Source organism: Lontra canadensis, unplaced genomic scaffold, assembly GCF_010015895.1.
Source record: "Lontra canadensis isolate GAN:19392208 unplaced genomic scaffold, GSC_riverotter_1.0 scaffold66, whole genome shotgun sequence".
In the NCBI taxonomy this organism is placed as follows: Eukaryota; Metazoa; Chordata; class Mammalia; order Carnivora; family Mustelidae; genus Lontra; species Lontra canadensis.
This window is the reverse complement of record NW_022631060.1, coordinates 4,374,941-4,392,615: the sequence shown is the minus strand read 5'-3', so window position 1 is coordinate 4,392,615 and position 17,675 is coordinate 4,374,941. Positions and strand designations below refer to the sequence as shown.

Sequence of the window (17,675 nt, the reverse complement as noted above, 5' to 3'; positions counted from 1 at the left end):
GTTCTCTCTTCTGGAAGCTTCTGGACACCAGGGGGCCCCAAGAATGCCGAGCAAGGCTAAGGAAGTAGCTGGGGCTCAGCTGGGCAGCAGGCGGACAGGACCAAAAGTTCCAGGCAGGCTGAGACAAACCTTCCTTTGGGCAGCTTTACAAACGTGATCCCCACTGCCCTTGTCCTGGGGTTCTGCACTGAGGGGCAGCCTGTGATGGCTGAAAGACATGATCCCACTCTCTCTTCCCCAGAGAGGCAAGGAGCAGCTTTCTGTTTTTCTGCTCATCTGCGTGTACGAGCACAAGTGTTCCCATCGCTGGTGTGTGTGTGTGTGTGTGTGTGTGTGTGTGTGTACGTGTGTGTCAGGGCACAGCCCTTTGTGGAGCTGCCCAGAAACAGTGACCGAGGCAGAAGCAGAGGTCACCTGAGCACAGCTCTGGGGTGGTGGGGACCCCGATGGGTCACAGATGGCTTCCGCCTGCACCCACGTTTGTGTTTGGGGAGCTCGGGCATCCACCCCCTTCCATCTGAGCCCTTGTCTGGGGTTTTCCTGTAAGGGGTGTCAGGGGACTCCACGGGGCCCTGGCTGGTTCTGAGAGCGAGGTGTCAGCCTCAAGAGGCTTCACTGGTTGCCCGGTTGTACAGTCTGAGGCCGGAGGGGAAGGGGATGTTGTAGCCAGGGCTCTGGAGACTGGGGCTGGGCTCTTGACTCTCTGCTCCCAGCTGTAGGTCGCAGGCAGTCACTTTCTCTGAGCCTACTTTCCCGTCTGTAAAGTGGGCTGTCTTCCTTGAAGGGTTTGGGAAAAGACAAGACGATGCCTTGAGGTACCAGGGGGATGCCCAGCGCACAGCAGGCTAGAAAGGGCCGACGCTCTGGCCTGGGAAAGGGCGGCCCCTCGAGGATCTCCCCAGAACTCTCCGCCGTCCCCACCATCCCCACCCCCGCCCGGAACCCACAGCTCATCCCTGGAGTCAGCTGGGGGCTGTCATTTGTTCCTTTACTCCCTCTTTTGTCTCCCTCGCACCAGTGGGCCTCCTGCCAGGCTCTGTGTGGGAGCTGGGGTCAAGGGGTAAGTGGGCCACCCCAGCCCTCTGGGAACGTTGAGGCTGGCCGGGTGGGACTCTGGTGCAGGGCCACGACTGTGAGTAAGGGTTTCACTATGGCCTTGGTCTGGGCCCCCAGATGGAGGCCATTGCCATGGGTCTGGGAGGGACTCGGTCAGGTAGAGAAGGGGTGGGGAGGATTGGCTCTGTGACTGCAGTGTGGAGAGGGGGGACTGGAGGCCAGAACTGTCTTTTGGAAACCGCTGAGGATCTGAGACTTGTGCGGGGCTCTGGGACCAGTGTGAGGAGCTGGGGAAGTTTTGACCTTGGGTGATGGTGCCCTCCGAGCTTGGAGGGGGGGCCATGGGCAGCTGGGGGCTGTGAGCAGTGGAGAGGGGAGCGGGGGGTGACAGCTTCCCAGGGTCCCTGCTCCTTCTCGCAGTCACAAGGGAGAGTCCTGTGAGGGTGCATAGGGCAGCCGGCAGCCAGAAGCCATCCTCTTGGGCTTTCTCTGTTGAAGGTGGCTCCTCAGGTAGAGAGGGGCCGCCCCTAGGTCCTCTTCTAGAGATGGGGGACTTTTGCCGTCCTGCCTTCTCCAAAGGACAGAAGTGCCCCTTCCCGTGTCACTTTGCAGAATTCCCGGGAGGCTTAAAAGTGTGTGGATTTCAGGACAGTGGGTTCTGGAGCGCTGTGCATCGCCTTCTTTACCGCCCTGTTCAGACACGTAAGACAAGAGGCTTTTGTCTCCTGGGTGCAGTGTGACCTCTGAGCCCTGCACTGTGGCCCTCCTGAGGACTGGGGCAGGACTCCTGCCCTGCTCTCCCGAGCCCAGGAAGGAGCTCCCTGAGAGCGTCCTGGGGAGGCGGTGACGGTGACAGCCCTGCCAGCCATCCAGGGGTTTCATCGGGAGAGTCTGGGGCCTATGAGGCCACCCAACAACTCCCATCGCACCCTTGGCCCTCCCCCTTTCGAAGGACTACACACATCCTTCCCCTTGACCTCTTGTAAGGTGGAGCGGAGGGCGGGCCAGCTATCAGGGCCTCAGGTGGTAGCATGAAGGACAGGAGACCGAGTCCACACTGTAAGCCAGGAGACCCAGCCTTTGCCCTCCCCCCTCCCACAGATGTAAGATGTGACTGAGCCAGATTTCTGTGCCCTGGCTTCTCCCTCTGCTCAGGGGAGGGGCTGGGGGGCAGGGCTGCCCCATTCTGGGCTTCCCTGGGGGTACAAAGAAGGTGGCCCCGGGTGGAGTTCACTCACTGGTTCTGCACATCTTGAATGGTGTCGGGCAGTGGCAGGCTGTGGGTCTCCGGGAGCAGGAGAGCAGCCAGGCCGCCGAGCACTGGCACCCCGCCGTATACCAGCAGGGGCAGTGAGCGCCCGTGGATGGCCAGCAGCCGGACCAAAGGCCCCAGGATCGCTCCCCCACGGGCTGCCATCTGGCCCAGACCCACAGCAGTCATCCTGTCATCGCAGACACACCGGTGAGGCCCCCCCCCCGTCCAGGGTGGCCCAGGGATCCAGGCTGAGCCGGGACGCACCTGGGCGGCCCTGAGACCACGTGGAAGGGAGATGGCCATGGGAACGGCCAAGGCTGGGGAAGGCTGTCCCCACCATGCCCTCCCAGCCCCGGGTGCCCCCTTACCTGAGGACGGTGGGGAAGAGCTCCCCGGTGTAGATGCTGACGCAAGTGAAAGCAGCCCCCACGCTCCCAAGCCCCAGCACGGCCAGGGCTGAACGCAGGGTCCCCATCTCTGTGGACAGAGATGGGCTTAAGCAAAGCTGGTGGTAGGGGCCCCGAGGTCAGATGGGGGCTCTCTCCAGCCCAGGCCCCTCTCAGACCCCCCAATGTCTGTGACTCAGCTCTACCTGGGTGTCCCCAGAGCATGTTCCGAGTGATCTCATGGCTACATTCACTGTCACCAAACCGCCACCCACCCTGACACCCGGAGCCAGACCCCGGGAACACTCCTGGACCCCCTGCTCCCCACCTTCCCCCTGCACTTGGGCTCTGAGCCATCTCTCCCGGAGGCCCTGGCAGCCTCCTTCCTAACTGGGCCCCCGCTCTGGTCCAGTGCCCTCTGTTCCTGGCTCAGCGCCCCCAGGTCGGGAAGCCTCACGCCCCTGCCATGCTCACTGAGGGGCACGAGCGTGTTGGCCAAGATGCAGAGTCCTGACAGCACCAGGGACCCGGCCTGGGTGGGCCGGCGGCCCAGACGGTTCAGCAGCAGCAGGGTGACTATCTTGGCCGGGATGTCCACGACCCCGATGAGGACCTGGAGCAGGAAGATGTTGCTACCCAGAGCCTGCAGATCCAGGGCCAGGCCGTAGAAGGTGAAGCCAAAGGCGAACCTGCGGTGGGGGCCGGTCGCATCAGGCTGGGGGAGAGCTTCCCAACGGCTCGTGTGTTCCCAGACCCGTTTCCACCCTCCTCCTGCAGGCCCCGTGTAGCGGTGGGGTGGCCTCTGTAGACCACCTTTCCCTGGGCCTCTCTGTGAGGTTCGGCCAATGGGGAGCCCTGATGGGAGGCACAGGTGCACCGGCCAGGGAAGCCTGGGCGGCATATTCCCTCCTCCCTCCCTCTGGGTGCCACATCCTGTCCCGTCCATGCCTGTGGCTTCTGCTGAGTGTCTTTCCCCCGTGACCTCAGCGGTGCCAGTCCTTGCCGGGTGGCACTGGCTCTTGGGCTCTCCCCCTCCCTCCTCCCTGGACCCTCCAGACCGGGTGGGTGGGCGCCCTCCTTCCCAGCTGGCTGGGTGGTTCAGTCCCCGCCCCCCAACTTCCTCCTGGAGCCTGACCACTAGAGGGGAGGTGGCCGTGCTGGCAGGACCGTGGGCCGACAGGGGAGTCATTAGAGGCCCCTTGACTGGATGCCAGCCAGAGCCCTGATTCCAGGGTCTCCAGTGGGGGGGTGGGGGCGTGCCAGGGACAGCCCGAGGCAGGCCAGAGGCAGAGGCTATGGTGCCAGGCAGGACAGGGTTGAAGGGGTGTCCGTCTACCAGCACAGAGTGGAGGCGCAGGTCCGCAGGCGCAGTCCAGGCATGCAGAACAGGGCTCCCAGGCTGGGGGGGGCCTGGCCCGCACTCAGCTCCTCCTGCATGGCTGACAGCAAGACCTGCAGGGGTGGGGTGGGGGCGCCCAGTCAGCACTGGGAGCCCTGCGCCAGCCCTCATCCCCCTGACCCTCCTCCTTGGAGGCTGTGTGGGGGCAGGGACAGGGTCTGAGGGTTGAGTTCACCTCGGTGGTCAGCGCATCCTCCACCTCCCTCTTCCCGTTGATGGCGGCCACCCTCCGCAGCTCCCGCAGGCCCCGCTCTAGTCTGCCTGTGATGAGAAGCCATCGGGCAGACTCTGCCAGCCACCTGCAGGGGGTCGTGGGGGACATGGGAGGGGGCACTGCCTGTGGCTCCCAGGGCCACAGCCTCACCTCACAGCCTCTGTCTCCTTCCGTCCCCGGGGGTGGTATCACTGGGGCCCACAGGCCCCAGGATCAGGGAGGCCACGCCATTTGACACCCTCCTCTCCCTATAGGCCCTTTCTGTCTTTTTCCTTCTCCCTCTCGGATTGTGGTGGAGAGACCCTGTCCCTCCCCACCAACCTGGTGGCCTTTCCCTTGCCTCACCTGGTAACCAGGCCTGGAGGAACCCGTGTGCCGTAAGGACCCCCCAGTGGTTACAGGCCAGCAGACCTGTGAGATCCCCCCCGCCCCGCCAGGGTCCCCTCCTGTCCTGGGCCTCCCTGCTGTCACACACAGCTTTCTTGCTGGCTCCTCCCCCAGGGGCCCCTCCTTGCAAACAACTTCATGCCCAGCCAGGGGCTCAGGCCTGGGGCAGGGTCTTTGGTCCTGATGTCACCAGGCCCCTCCACCTGCCCCCAGGCAGCCACCAATTCCTGTCACCCTCCAGTAAGCCTTGCATCTGACCCCTCCCCACTGCCCTTGCCTCACTTTTGACCCTGTTGCCCATGCCAGGACATTAGCGAACCCGACACATCCCAGGTCCCCCTCCTCACGCCAGGACCCAGCCCCTAACACTAACCTCACCCCTACAGCCCTCAACAGCAGCCCAGACTGCTTGTACCGGCCCAGCCCACTGAGTCCCCTGTCATGTCCACCACTTTCCACTGGCTCCTGCCTCTGGGCTCTGCTCAGGCAGGCCCCCCCCAGGCAGGCCTCCCTTTCTCCCAGGAGCAGCAGCCAGGGGTGGGGCCGCCTGCTCCAAGTGTACGGGGCCCTGAGGTCCTCCAGGGTTGGCAGAACCAGGGAGAGAAGGGGGACTCAAGTCACACGTTAGAGATAGAGTTGACAAGACCCAGTGACCTGCTGAACTTGAGGTGGGGGGACAGGGAGGGATGGGAAAGAGGTGTCATGGTGACCCTGACTCTGGGACCTGGTGGGTGGGGGCTGCTATCCCTGCTACAGAAGTCTTTGAACAGAGCCAGTGTGGGGGTGTGATGCTAAGACCCTGTCACAGAGATGTCACACAGCGGGTGGCAAACGGGAGGCTAGAGGCCAGGGAAGAAGCAGGACCCATGAAGGAATTCAGGGTCTGCAGCAAGTGGAGGGAGTCAGAGCTGGGGGCCCCCAGTTGGGTGGCCTGGGAGAAAGCACTGGCACAGGAGCACCCCCCTCACCGCTGTAGGGGCCATGAGCCGTGTGAGGCCAGCATCAGCCTCAGACAGCCAGGAGGGTTGCCCTGGACTCCACATCATTGACATTCACCCTTCGCCCTCCACCCTCCCGCCTCCACTCTGCTAGTACGGGGCTTAGCCCGCAGAAGGCCACCTGTCAGGCAGCACCATCTCCGAGCCAGCGCACCAGGTGTGGTTGTCTCCTACTCTGGAGAGTGACTGCGAGTTAGGTGCTTGAGGCTCTGTTGTAAGAGCTTTCGGCTCCATCCCATTGGGCTTGGAGAGGTGTGTGAGTCAGCCCTCCTTCCAGTGCAGGAGCCCCGTCCTCCCCTGGGCTTCTGCTGGCCTTCCCTCTGCAGTGACCACAATGGCCATGCAACTAAGTTGCTGGGTGTGTAGGTCAATGAGCCAGGCTCAGCTCTGCCCTAAAGGGCATCCAACCATCCACCCATCCATCCACCCATCCATCCCCTCCACCCACCCATCCACTCACTAGTTTATCATCCATCCATCTATCTGTCTGTCTGTCTATCCATTCATCCATCCATCCAGGAGGCCATCCAACAAATATTTACTCTGCACCTACTCTGTCTCAGGAGCTCAGCAAGAGCCATGCCGGGTTTATTTCAGGGCAGCGCAAGGGCTCCCTGACCTCTCACACACGAGAGCCCAGTGTGGGTGCTGGGAGTCCCCTCTGACCACTGGGACTCCATCCCTGTTCTTTAGTAACAGGGTCGGTATGTAAGGCTGCCCCGGTTTGTGTGTGTGCGTCTGCGCGCTGTATCTTTGCATCTTACCCCACACATGCCAAGGCAAGCAGGGACTCAAGATAGAAAAGGACCAAGAGGTGATGGGAAGGACGGGCTGGCAGAAGGATGAGTAGAGGAGGAAGAGCAGGGAGGAGCAGGGAGGGGCAGGGAGGGGAGTGGCGCCACCGGCACTTGGGTGAGCATCAGCGGAGCCAGGCCCCTGGGCCTCCTGTCTGGCTGTGCTCCCGGCCTCCTGCACCCCCAGCCCTCTGCTCGCGGGGTGGAGTGGGGGCAGGTCTCTGAGGAGGGGGGATGGCACCCACCAGGAGTACAGGAAGCAGAGGAAGAAGGGGACGGAGACCGCCAGCTGCAGCAGGGCCCAGTCCCGCACGCCGTAGGCCACGGCGCCCATCAGGACCTGGCCGAAGCTGAAGCCCAGGGCGTTCAAGGTCATCATCAAGGCTCGGGCGTGCGCCGACGTCCACTCCATCACTGCAAGAAGACCGCCAGGGTCAGCGGGGAGCCTGAGCCAGCCTTCCCTGCAGGGCCCGGGTCAGGGGACCTACAGAGCGTGCTGGTGTTCATCATGACGCCTGCCACGCCGAAGGCCGCCAGGAAGCGGAGCAGGCAGTACACGGGGAAGGTGGGTGCGAAGGCGGCGGCCGTGCCCGACACAGCCATCTGGAGGTAGTTCCAGGTCAGCACCAGCCTGCGCCCGAACCTGCGGGCACACAGACACACAGGTGGCTGGATCCGCGGCGCCCCATAGCACTAGCCACGGGGCTCTGGACGCCCTTGGGTTTGCCTGTCGGGCATAGGCGGAAGGGACCTTAGTTATCCACCCACAGAAGGCTTGGCGCACGGACAGAGCCCCCAAAGTCCAGGCAGCTCTAAGGCGTGCTGGGCACAGAGGACCCCCCTGCCAGCGGGAGCAGCACCGGAAGGCAGGCTCGGGGCTCAGCGGATTTCAGCAGTGAATGCGGGATCAGACAGATGACCCTCTCCAACCCCAGAGATTTGGGGAAGCCATGGCCCAGAGTGAGTTTGAGGCTTGCCCAACACCAGAGCCAGGAGGTGTCAGGAGCGAGACCCATGCAGATGTTGTGGCTGGCAGCGGGGCTCTGTGGGAGCATGGGGGGCAGGGGGCGAGGGAAGGGGTTTTTGCCAGAGCCGGGGCCACTCACCTGTCGGAGGTGTGGCCACACACGGCAGCTCCCACCAGGATTCCTGACAGGTAGATGGACTGGGCCATGGGCTTCAGGGCGTAGGAGTCACACACCAGGTCCCACTGGTGAGAGAGTGGGAGCTGAGCCCAGAAGGGAGGGGGCAGAGGCGCTGGGTGGGAAGCCCCGTGTGAGCTAGGTGGGGGAGGGTGGCCTGCGGACCTCTAGGGTGGTAGGGCTGGGCTGTCACCCTGTTGTCCTCTGGTCCAGCGTCAAGCCCTCTCTAGACTCGTTTGCTCTCCCCTGCTGCACCCATTCTGCAGGGCGACCCTGAGCTGGGGCCTTGTCCCCACTCTCCCAGTCTTCTCTGGTTCTACAAAGAGCCCCCTTCCCCCTTGCTGGCTTGGGCTGCCCCTCCCTCTTGCCCAGATTTGACTGGACTCTGGGGGTCACCTGCCCCCTGACACAGGCGGTGGGGAGAGCTCCCTGAGTCACGGCTAATCAGGTCCGGCCCGACTCTCGGCACCATCCACTCTTCCACAAGCCCAAGTCCCCTGCTGACTCCCCAGACTTCCCCTCTCCTGTAGGGCAGGAGATGTGCTGGAAGAGGGGCTGGAAGCACACCTGTGGTGAGTGAGGACGTCGGTCCCTCCCAGGACTGGGCCATTCTGAGTCCAGTCAAATATGAGCTCTGACCTTGGCTTCTCAAGTGCCGGGACTCGGGGAAGGTGTCAGGAGAGGCTCTTACCTTGGCCACGATGGTGGAGGTGAAGGTGCTTTGGTCATAGACCCAGCCGTCCACGCACGGCTCCGTGGCAGCCTCGCTCCAGTTGGTGGCCGTGGCGTTGGGGTCCAGGAGCTGCCACTGTGGTTGGCGGAAGCGGCGACACTGGTGGGGTTCATGGTTGGGGCCCGGTGGGATAGAAATGGTCAGGAGGTCCTTGGGGCCCAGGGCCCCAGGGACATTGGCCTGGGCAGTGCTGTTGTCCAGGAGGGGCACCCAGCAGCGGTGGTTGGGCATGGCGGCCGAGAAGTTCTCCAGCATGCTCTGAGTGGTCAGCCACACGATGGGGACCACCAGAGCCACCATCTGGAGAACCTGGAACCTGCCTAGGCCACCCACTTGGTCTAGGAGCTCAGAAAATGCCATGGAGCCCACTTGAGGGGACCAGTGGAGTACCCACCTCACAGAAGCTGGCCCAGGGCCAAGGAGCCGATGCAGAGGGGATATTTCCCCCACAGCAGCACCTGCTTCATCAGCCAAGAAGTCTGGAGCATGGCAGAGGCCACCCCCCTTGCTGACTCTGGGTCAGGGCTCTTCGGAAGTCTGTCCAGCAACGGTCACTCGTGGTGGCTCTGACTGGGACCAGGAGCCATGAGGTGTGATCCTGAAGCCACCAGCATCCTTCCAGAGATGGAGCTGGCCCCAAACCTCCAGGAGAAGCTGGTTATAGGAAGCGGGGAACATGGAGTCTGAAAGCACCCAGACTGGAATTAAACTGTGACCAGGTGACATTTACGGAACAAGGGTCAGAAATCAGTCAAAGTTTAACCCAGCTCTGAGGGAGGCCCAGGGGCAGAGCACAGTGGTTCCTGCCTGGCGGGGAGGCCTGGCCAGGGGCACCTGATCTCTGACAGGTGTAGGGGAAGCTTTGGCAGAGCTGCTGCTGTCCCCCAGCATCCCTGCCCGCCTCACAGTGGGAACTATCCAGGCCCCATGCAGAGAGCTACTGGCTGGGGACCTTACTGATCCTGGGACTGGTGTGAGCCAGGAGTGACATCTGTGGGCTTCGAGGACTTCAGCTTGTGTGTGTGTGTGTGGGGGGGGCTGGGCCCAAGTCAGCCACCTGCACCCCTATCTCCCCCATGTGGCCCTGCCCTCCCCCGCCCTCTACCCTCCCCTCTGTTGTCTGCTGCCACTGATGGCCATGCTCCCTTTGCTGTCCCTCGCTCTGAGCCCTTCATAGGGCTCTGTGGTGTCAGCAGATGTGTGTGCGTGATGTGTGGCAGCTGGAGGAGGGGCAAGGGAGCAATCATGGCGACCCAGCCATTTCTTCTCCTGTGCTTTGGGGTATGAGGCCGCCTATTTCAGGAGTAACTCCCTTCCTACGGCTTTCTGTCTTGCCCACCCTCCCTCTGCCCGTCCATACAGCACACCAGGTACAACCTCTTTGCCTTCCTGGCCTCTGTGCCCCAACTCCCCCCATCACTTCCCCAGTGTCCCTTGGGCCGGCTTAATGGGCTCCCATCCTTGCTCCTCTCCTTGCCGATGCTCCCAGCCTGGGATGCTAACCCTGGGCTCAGCTTTGGGCCACATCCTACAGACACTACAGGTGCCTCCTCCTCCAGGGGGCTCTGCTGGCTTATTCTTGCTGCCCTCCTGGGCTCTAAGTCAGGAGTGGAGCCCCATCTTTGCACTGGCCTGCACCCTTCTATCACTGTCCGACTGGTCCCATTTCCAGCCAGGTCCTAGAGGGCAGGGACACTTCCATAGGGTGTCTTTGGGATCAGCATGGATTTGGACAGCAGGTGCAGGCCTGCTGGTTTTAACAGCAACTTCTCTTTTTTTTCCGGAGGATAAAATCAACGTACACACCTTCTGGAAATTTCAGAAAATATGGAAAGGTACAAAGAAAACAAAGATCAGTCCTAAACTCAGCACCCAGTGATCGCCACTGTTGACACTTGGGAGTAAATACTTCAGGAGCCTGCTCTGGTCATTGGCACACTCAGCTTCTTCATTCGAGGCTGCAAACCAAGCTCAACCTCTCCTCTTGTAAAACCCAAACAAAAAGCCTCTGAGTTTAACTAGCGATTCTAACCTGTTCACAATTATTGGAATTACTGTCATGTGTGGACTTCTGGTATGTTTTCGTCTTTGCCGTATTTTCCCTTTACATCTTGGTTTCCTTGTTCCTATTGTCTACTGAACCCACTGCACTTTCTTGCTCTATTTTTCTTCTGTCTTGGTTTGGCGATGGCCCATGGCATTTCTGTTAGCCTTCTATGGGAGCATACCCTCCCAGAGCTATTTTATGCCCCCTCCTCTTCCGTCCTCTCTCAGAAGATGTCCTTTCTCCTTATTTCACTAAGGAAATAGAAGTCATCAGAAGTCAACAGTCTCATTCTCTGACCTGCCTCTGGGCACCCAATTCTGCCTTTTTTCCTACCACCTTGATGGCCCATGTGCTTCCCTCCTCAGGGTCCCTTCACCGTGTGCCCTGTGGCCCACCTCTCCACCTGCTCCAGCCTCCTTGGCTTCTGTCTTCCCCTCCCTACTGGATAGTTCCCACCAATGTACACATATGCCAGTTTCTGGGGTGCCTGGCTGGCTCAGCTGGAAGAGCGTTTGACTCTTGATTTTGGGGTCATGAGTTCGAGCCCCACGTTGGGGGTAAAGTTTACTTTAAAAAATAAATTAAATTAATTTAATTTTTTAAAAAAGCCCAAATATGTCATTTCCCCCCCAATCCTCAGGAAAGTCCCTTCCCTTTTTATGCCTCTCTTCAGCACCCACCTCTTTTCCTGTTACCATTTCTAGACAATTCCACAAAAGAATTACCAGCCTTCGCCTCCAATTTCTCTTCCCGTTCATTTTTGGGATAGCTTCCCATCGCGTTTTTGTCCGTGTCACACCCCAGCCCCCAGTGACCTCACTGCTGCTGTATTTGGTGACTTTTTCAGGGCTCCCCTTACTCGAGTCAGCACAGCTTCTGGCCCGTCTCCCTCTGGACAGTGCTTCCCAGGCCAACACCTTCTGAACCTGCTTCTGTCTCCTTCGCTGGTTCCTTGTCTTCCCTGCACAGTCCCAGTCCTTGGTCTTCTCTATTGTTGGCACAATTCACATCTTCGAGGATCTCTCCTTGCAAGGTTCTGCTTTAATCCAACCGCCTAAGCTTGGGGGTCTGCTGGAAGAACTTTCTAGGACCCAGGCAGAGCCACTCCTGTGTGGGGGCACTGTGTCAGCAGGTGGGGGTGCTGGGAAAACTGGCGGAAGCTGGCAGAAGGGTGAGAATTCTTCTTTTTGCTCTTTTTTAAAAATTTAAATTCAATGAATTAACATATAATGTATTATTGGTTTCAGAGGTAGTGGTCAGTGACCCATCAGTTTAACTGGAGTCAGTGACCCATCAGTTACCCATCAGTGTAACACCCAGTGCTCATTACATCACGTGCCCTCCTTAATGCCCGTCACCCAGTCCCCCGTCCCCTCACCCCCCTCCCTTCCAGCAACCCTCCGTTTGTCTCCTATGATTAAGAGTCTCTTATGGTTTGTCTCCTTCTCTGGTTTTGTCCTGTTTTATTTCTTCCTCTCTTCCCCTATGATCCTGTTTTGTTTCTTAAATTCCACATATGAGTGAGATCATGTAATAGCCTTTCTCTGACTGACTTGTTTCACTTAGTATAACACCCTCTAGTTCTATCCACGTCATTGTAAATGGCAAGATTTCATTTTCTGATGACTGAGATATATTCCATTGTCTACACATACAGACCACATCTTTATCCATTCATCTGTTGATGGACATCCGGACTCTTTCCATAGTTTGGCTATTGTGGACATTACTGTTATCGACATTGGGGTGCTGGTGCAAAGGGTGGGAATTCTTACCAGAGTCAGCTCTCCCGGATCTCTGTGGAGCCCTGTTGAAAAAGAAGGTACAATTTCACACTGTCCCTTCCTTCCCAAATCCACACTCTTGTGAATTCAGGTTCCGGTTGGCTGTCGATCTTTTCTCTCCCGTGGACAGCTATAGCCTCCTTGTCTCCGGTTTCATGTCCTGAGAACTTGCTTGACTTCCTGTCTAGAAGGGGGTGCAAGTTATCAGTCCTTGCATATGCAGCCATCAGGTTGGGGTCCCCCAAATATGGCCAGACAGAAGCTTGGGTTGCACGCCATTTGCAGCTGGGGCCGTCCGGCCTGCTGCCAGCTCTCCGGGGATTAATCTCGGTCCTCATTCTTTCAGCCGTCTTTGGGGGTGGCTCCGGATCTTGGGAGGGTCCTATCTTTTGCACTGTCTCTGGGGACACCTCTTGCATCCCTGGAGTCCTTCGGTACTGCCTGGAGTCTTTTCTCTCTGTTCCCACTGCAACTTCACAAGATACTTGAAGGGATTAAACCGTAGCCGGTCAGAAGTTGATCACAGTGGAAGCTGATATTCAGAGCGGGATAGGAAATTTTTTTTTTAAGATTTTATTTATTTGACAGAGAGAGATCACAAGTAGGCAGAGAGGCAGGCAGAGAGAGGGGGGAAGCAGGCTCCCTGCCGAGCAGAGAGCCCGATGCGGGGCTCAATCCCAGGACCCTGAGATCATGACCTGATCCAAAGGCAGAGGCTTAACCCACTGAGCCACCCAGGCACCCCAAGGGATAGGAAATTTTTGAAAGAACTTCTTCCCTAAGCAAAAATGAAACTGTGTAGCCAGAGAGAAAGAAGCCCTTCCAAAGACAGACAGTTCTAAATTTAGAGCACAGGAATTTCTGATTTCCGTCCCAGCTCAGGATCTTCTCCCTGATGAGAAGAAGCAAATTGAATATAATGTAGCTGGACGGGGGTGTGATCCCCTGGATATGGTGAGGACTGAAGGGCATTTTGAGTCCTGGACTGGTGAGCTCACCTAGGGAGCAACCTTTCCCCGCAGAGATGAGGTCTGAGATGGAGCCCCTGGTCTCTAGATTTAGACGTCCGGAAGAGGAGGAGCCTGCAAAAGCGAGTGGTTTCGGTTACGATGGAGGGGGAAGAGAGGGACGAGGAGCACAGGGTGGGGCAGGTGGGCCGAAGACGGAGGGGAGATCACGTCGTAGAAAGGCGTTGCGTCCCCTGCCCAGAACCAACCTCTGAGAGCATCAGGTGTTCCCAGGAGCTCGCGTCCGGCCCCGAAAATGGGCACAGACACCGTGTTCGTCAACATGGGGATTTTTTGGGACCTGGGGATGCACCGTGGACATCTTTCTGGTTGGATCGTGCAGCAGGGTTTTTTGTGATTCCTCCCAACCCCCGATGTCCTGTGGTGACAGCAGCTGCCTCTGGTCCCAGGCCAGGCAGGAGAAAGGGCAGGCAGGAGCACTTACTGTCAGTGACTCAGCAAATTCCCCAGGCAGCTAGCAGGGCCGGCGGAATCCAGGCAGGTGGCTGGAGGAGGCGGTGGCCAGAGCCAGCTGGGGTTGCTTCTGCCTCCAGGGTCCCCAGATCTCGGGCCACAGTGTGAAGGTGGCATTAGAATCTCTGCTCTCCTTCCGCCATCCCGCCGCCCCACCTTCCCTCATCTCCATGGGCTGGATTCTTTAAGACAGGATGACTATCCTGGACAGCACTCTGGGTCGGTCCCTTTGACGGTGTCAGCCGGCCTCCAGCTTGTCATCCCTGTGCAAAGCCTTCGATGACACCCCAGTGCTTCAGAGGCAAGACCAAGCGGCCTGGAGCCTCCTTCTGGCCCCCAGGGCACCCTCAGAGCCTTCACTGTGCTGCCTCTTTCCCAGGGCCTGTGCCCTGTCCCCACAGAACACGGCTCGTTCCTAAAATGCCCTGCATGCTGTCTCCTCTTGTTTGCTCTTTCGTCCTGGGGGCCACTGCCTCCAGCCCCACCCCGCCCTCCCAGCTTCTCCCCTGCTGCCCCTGCTGTGGCTTTGACCTCTTCCCTCCACCAGATAATGGCTCCGTGTGTCCTAAGGGCTTAGTCCGAGTCCTGGTGCCCCGGACAGTGCCCAGAGCAGGACCTAGTGTGCAGACCAGGGGCCTGGGCACAGCGCGGCTTGACAAGCCTCTAGTTTCTCCTCTGTGGAAAGAGCTCACAGACCCCACTTCACAGGGTTGTTTCTGGGGTGAGAAGTCCTGGTTCTCACCTTCTCCAGACACTCCAACACCCACGTGCTGGTGCCTGGAGTTCTGGCACTTCTAGAACCTCTGAAGATCTGGTCTCCTAGTGGTTCCTGGTTCCGAACAGCTATTTTGGGCAGGTCTGAAAGTCTGGAACGTTCCTTTCCGGAAGAACACGGTGGCTCCACTGCTTCTCATCACTAAAAACTGTGCCCCACATGAGGCCACAGGCTCAACTCAGAATTCCCCTTGGGACAGCTGAGAGATAACCCAGTGTCTCGTGAAGACAGTGGTGAGGGGCTTGTACCTAACGGTCGTTGAGTCTTTATTCTGTGTTGAAGATGATTCTAAGTTCCCTCCCTGTATCAACTCATTTAATCCTTCCAACAGCCCTTCCAATGAGATATCCCATTCTTTTTTTTTTTTTTTTTTAAGATTTTATTTATTTGACAGAGAGAGAGAGAGAGAGAGAGATGGTAAGAGAGGGAACACAAGCAGGAGGACTGGGAGAGGGAGAAGCAGGCTTCCCGCTGAGCTGGGAGCCTGATGTGGGGCTCGATCCCAGGACCCTGGGATCATGACCTGAGCTGAAGGCAGATGTTTCACCAACTGAGCCACCCAGGTGCCCCTAGATATCCCATTCTTACACCCATTTTTATTCATGTGGAAACTGAGGCTCAGAGTGGGTAACTCACGGCACACGGCACTCTGTGGCAGAATCGGGCCTCCAGCTGGGTCTGCTGAGCTCTGGTAGCTACGGTTTTAACTTCTGAGCTTTGGCTGAAGGCTGGTGGGTAGCAAAGGAGGATGTTGGGAAGCCACTGAAAGGGCTCATGGCAAGCTCACTGCCTCAGTGTCCCCGCCCCTCTCCCTGGGGTCCTGCTCCCTTCTGATTTGCAGCCCCTTCCTGCAGACCCTCTTTCCTTTGAGCCCCAGTGCCCTCATTTCCTAGCTCAACACCTCCAAAGAGGGAGCCCCAAGTCAGTCCCCGTCATAGCCTCCCAGTGCTGGGGCCAGAGATCCCTTTGCTTCTCCACTCTGCCAGCTTGGCCTCCTCTCGCACTGGACCAAATTTTAGCTCTACTTTAGTGTGGTCCAGAGACTCAGTAAGAGGTTTCCTCCAACAGAAACGTGGCCTTCCCCAAGCCGACTTCCAGAGCCCCCCGAAGAATAGCCCATTTCCCCCCTTGCTGCACAGCACAGGGCCTGCCTCCTACCCAGCCCCAGGGGTCCCTGGGGCACAGAAGCCTGGCCTCCTGTCCCTGGCACGGCTCCAGAGCCATCACTGGCATCGGCCACAGCAGGGCGCACTCTCCTCTGGCCTGAGGCTGCTGACCCACCCCCTCCCCGGGCAGGAGTGACCACCTGCTATAGCCATCGTCCACACTGGCACCGCTGGGCAGGGGGCAGCCGAGAGCGGGCAGCTCGGAGCCATCGCAGGGAGGTGGCCGCTCTGTGGCTTTAATTGGCCCCCTTGTGCGAGCTGCGGTGGCCATGACCGCAGCCCCCCTGACTGCAGCCCCTGGCCCAGGTGCCTCCAGCCCGTTGAACAAAATCGCTTTAAATAGGTCAAGGAGAGCGCTGGGTAGCTTCCCTTTCATATGCCTGGTGGCTCGGGCACGTCTGGCCTCCCTGCACCAAAGGGACTTCGCTCTCCTTGCTGCGTCAAAAAGATATTTCATGTTAAAATTCAACGGAGAGATGTTAACCAGCCATCGGAATAAGACTTGTCAGAGCACGGGCTGCTCCAACAGGCTGAACTTTGCCACGCTCTGTGCAGGGCTGGGCCCACCGCAGCCGCTGGCTGGCACATTTTAACAAGGTCGGGTGCAAACACCTCCCCCACCCCCCGCCACCAGGCCTCAGAGCTTGTTGTCCAGAGAAGTGATTTTAGGCAGGTGTGAGGACAAGCTGGAGGTTTGGGGGGGTGGGGAAAGGCAAGACAGGGATTTTGGCAAAATCCCTCTCATTTTGCCTGGAAAACACAGTGGCGAGATTTGGCCGGCATTGTGCAAACACACTGTGAGATTGGGAGTTTTCTTTTCTGCTTCTGGGGATGAGAAGCACACAGCTGGCAATCAGAGCAGCTGGCGCCCGCCAGGTTTTTAACAAACCCATGAATTCTTCTGAAACGAGGGGCCATGTGGCCCGAGGGTTATGCACAAAGACTCTGGAGTCGGCCGCCTGGGTTTAAATCCCTGTTCTGCCCAAGCTGCGTGGCCTTGGGAAAGGAGTTTAACCTCTCCGTGCCTCAGTTTCCTCTTCTGTAAAATGAAGGCGATGAGAGTTCTGATCTCATAAGGCTCCCGTGGGGACAGTGAGAGTGGGCACAGATCACCTCTAACAGCCCCCAAAGAGCAGCGAATGGTCGTTATTAATGCTGTCACCAACATCTTTTATTTTTCTGACAGTGAGGATGGGGGAGACACCTGGCCGCCCCAGGAAGCTACCTTGAGAAGGGTTCATAGGTGGCTGGGGTTGGCCCGGAGTCAGATCAAGCCTGGGTAGATGTTGTTTGAAGGACGGGCCTCGAAGGCCATCTACAAACTCAGGCTGCTGTAAATCTGGGTCAAACTGTGACTTCATCTTTCCGCACGCGGCTGGTATCTGCTTGGCCGTTTTAATGCGGAGCTCTTACTTCTGGAGGAACAGTGAGGGGACTGGACCTTGGGGCTCACTCCCCGTCCATGCTGGTTGAACAAAATGCAGGAGGGGCAGCATTTTGGGGGGCAGTGGGCAGTGAAGTCGGGGCTTTCCAGCTTCTGGTTACTTCTTGTCCCTGCTGGAGTCTCTGTCTGCCACGTGGCTTGTGGCTCTCCCTGCATGTCTGTACTCCATCGCTCTGTATCCTAGAAACCCAAGGCCAGCTTCCAGCCTTTATACGCTCATACTCGCACATGCGTGCCAGCACGGACACACACACACACGCGCGCACGGCTGGCCTCAGTCAGGCAGGTTTGAGGAGACAGAGGGCGCTTTGCCCCATAGCCATGAGAACATCCAAGTCTGGTTGGAACTCAACAGTCTTGCCTCCTCCCTCCCTCCCCTCTCTCTCTCCTTGGCTTCCTCCCGCCCCAGAGGTCTGCTCCCTCTATCCCAGGACCCTCCTGCCCTCTTCTCTTCTTTGCTGTAGTTTCCCTCCAAGACCAGGTGTCCTCAGGGTCTCGCCTTCCCCACTGCGGCCCGGAGCGGGGGTGGGGGGTTCCTCATGGAGACAGTGTATCCCTGAAGGGCCGGTTCTCAGCTCCTGCGGATACCCCGCCTCCACGGGGTACCAGGCTCC

At 58.8% G+C, this 17,675-nt stretch overlaps 1 protein-coding gene across 2 annotated transcripts in view; it reads right to left on the bottom strand.

The window, feature by feature from the left end:
* Nucleotides 1-1,167: 1,167 nt before the first annotated feature.
* The window catches only part of SLC22A12 (solute carrier family 22 member 12), a 38,452-nt gene continuing 21,944 nt past the window's right edge, over nt 1,168-17,675 (bottom strand). The window contains exons 1-10 of one of the 2 annotated variants that reach the window (XM_032879375.1): nt 8,323-9,041; nt 7,596-7,699; nt 6,978-7,132; nt 6,735-6,903; nt 4,272-4,395; nt 4,034-4,149; nt 3,172-3,386; nt 2,680-2,788; nt 2,295-2,498; nt 1,168-1,746 (exon numbers count right to left, since the gene is read on the bottom strand). In XM_032879375.1, the coding sequence (XP_032735266.1) occupies nt 1,683-1,746; nt 2,295-2,498; nt 2,680-2,788; nt 3,172-3,386; nt 4,034-4,149; nt 4,272-4,395; nt 6,735-6,903; nt 6,978-7,132; nt 7,596-7,699; nt 8,323-8,724 (1,662 nt within the window). In that variant the 5' untranslated portion in view covers nt 8,725-9,041 and the 3' untranslated portion in view covers nt 1,168-1,682. Of the gene's footprint in view, nt 1,747-2,294; nt 2,499-2,679; nt 2,789-3,171; nt 3,387-4,033; nt 4,150-4,271; nt 4,396-6,734; nt 6,904-6,977; nt 7,133-7,595; nt 7,700-8,322; nt 9,042-17,675 lie in introns of those variants that run through there. The other variant, XM_032879377.1, reaches the window with a different exon arrangement.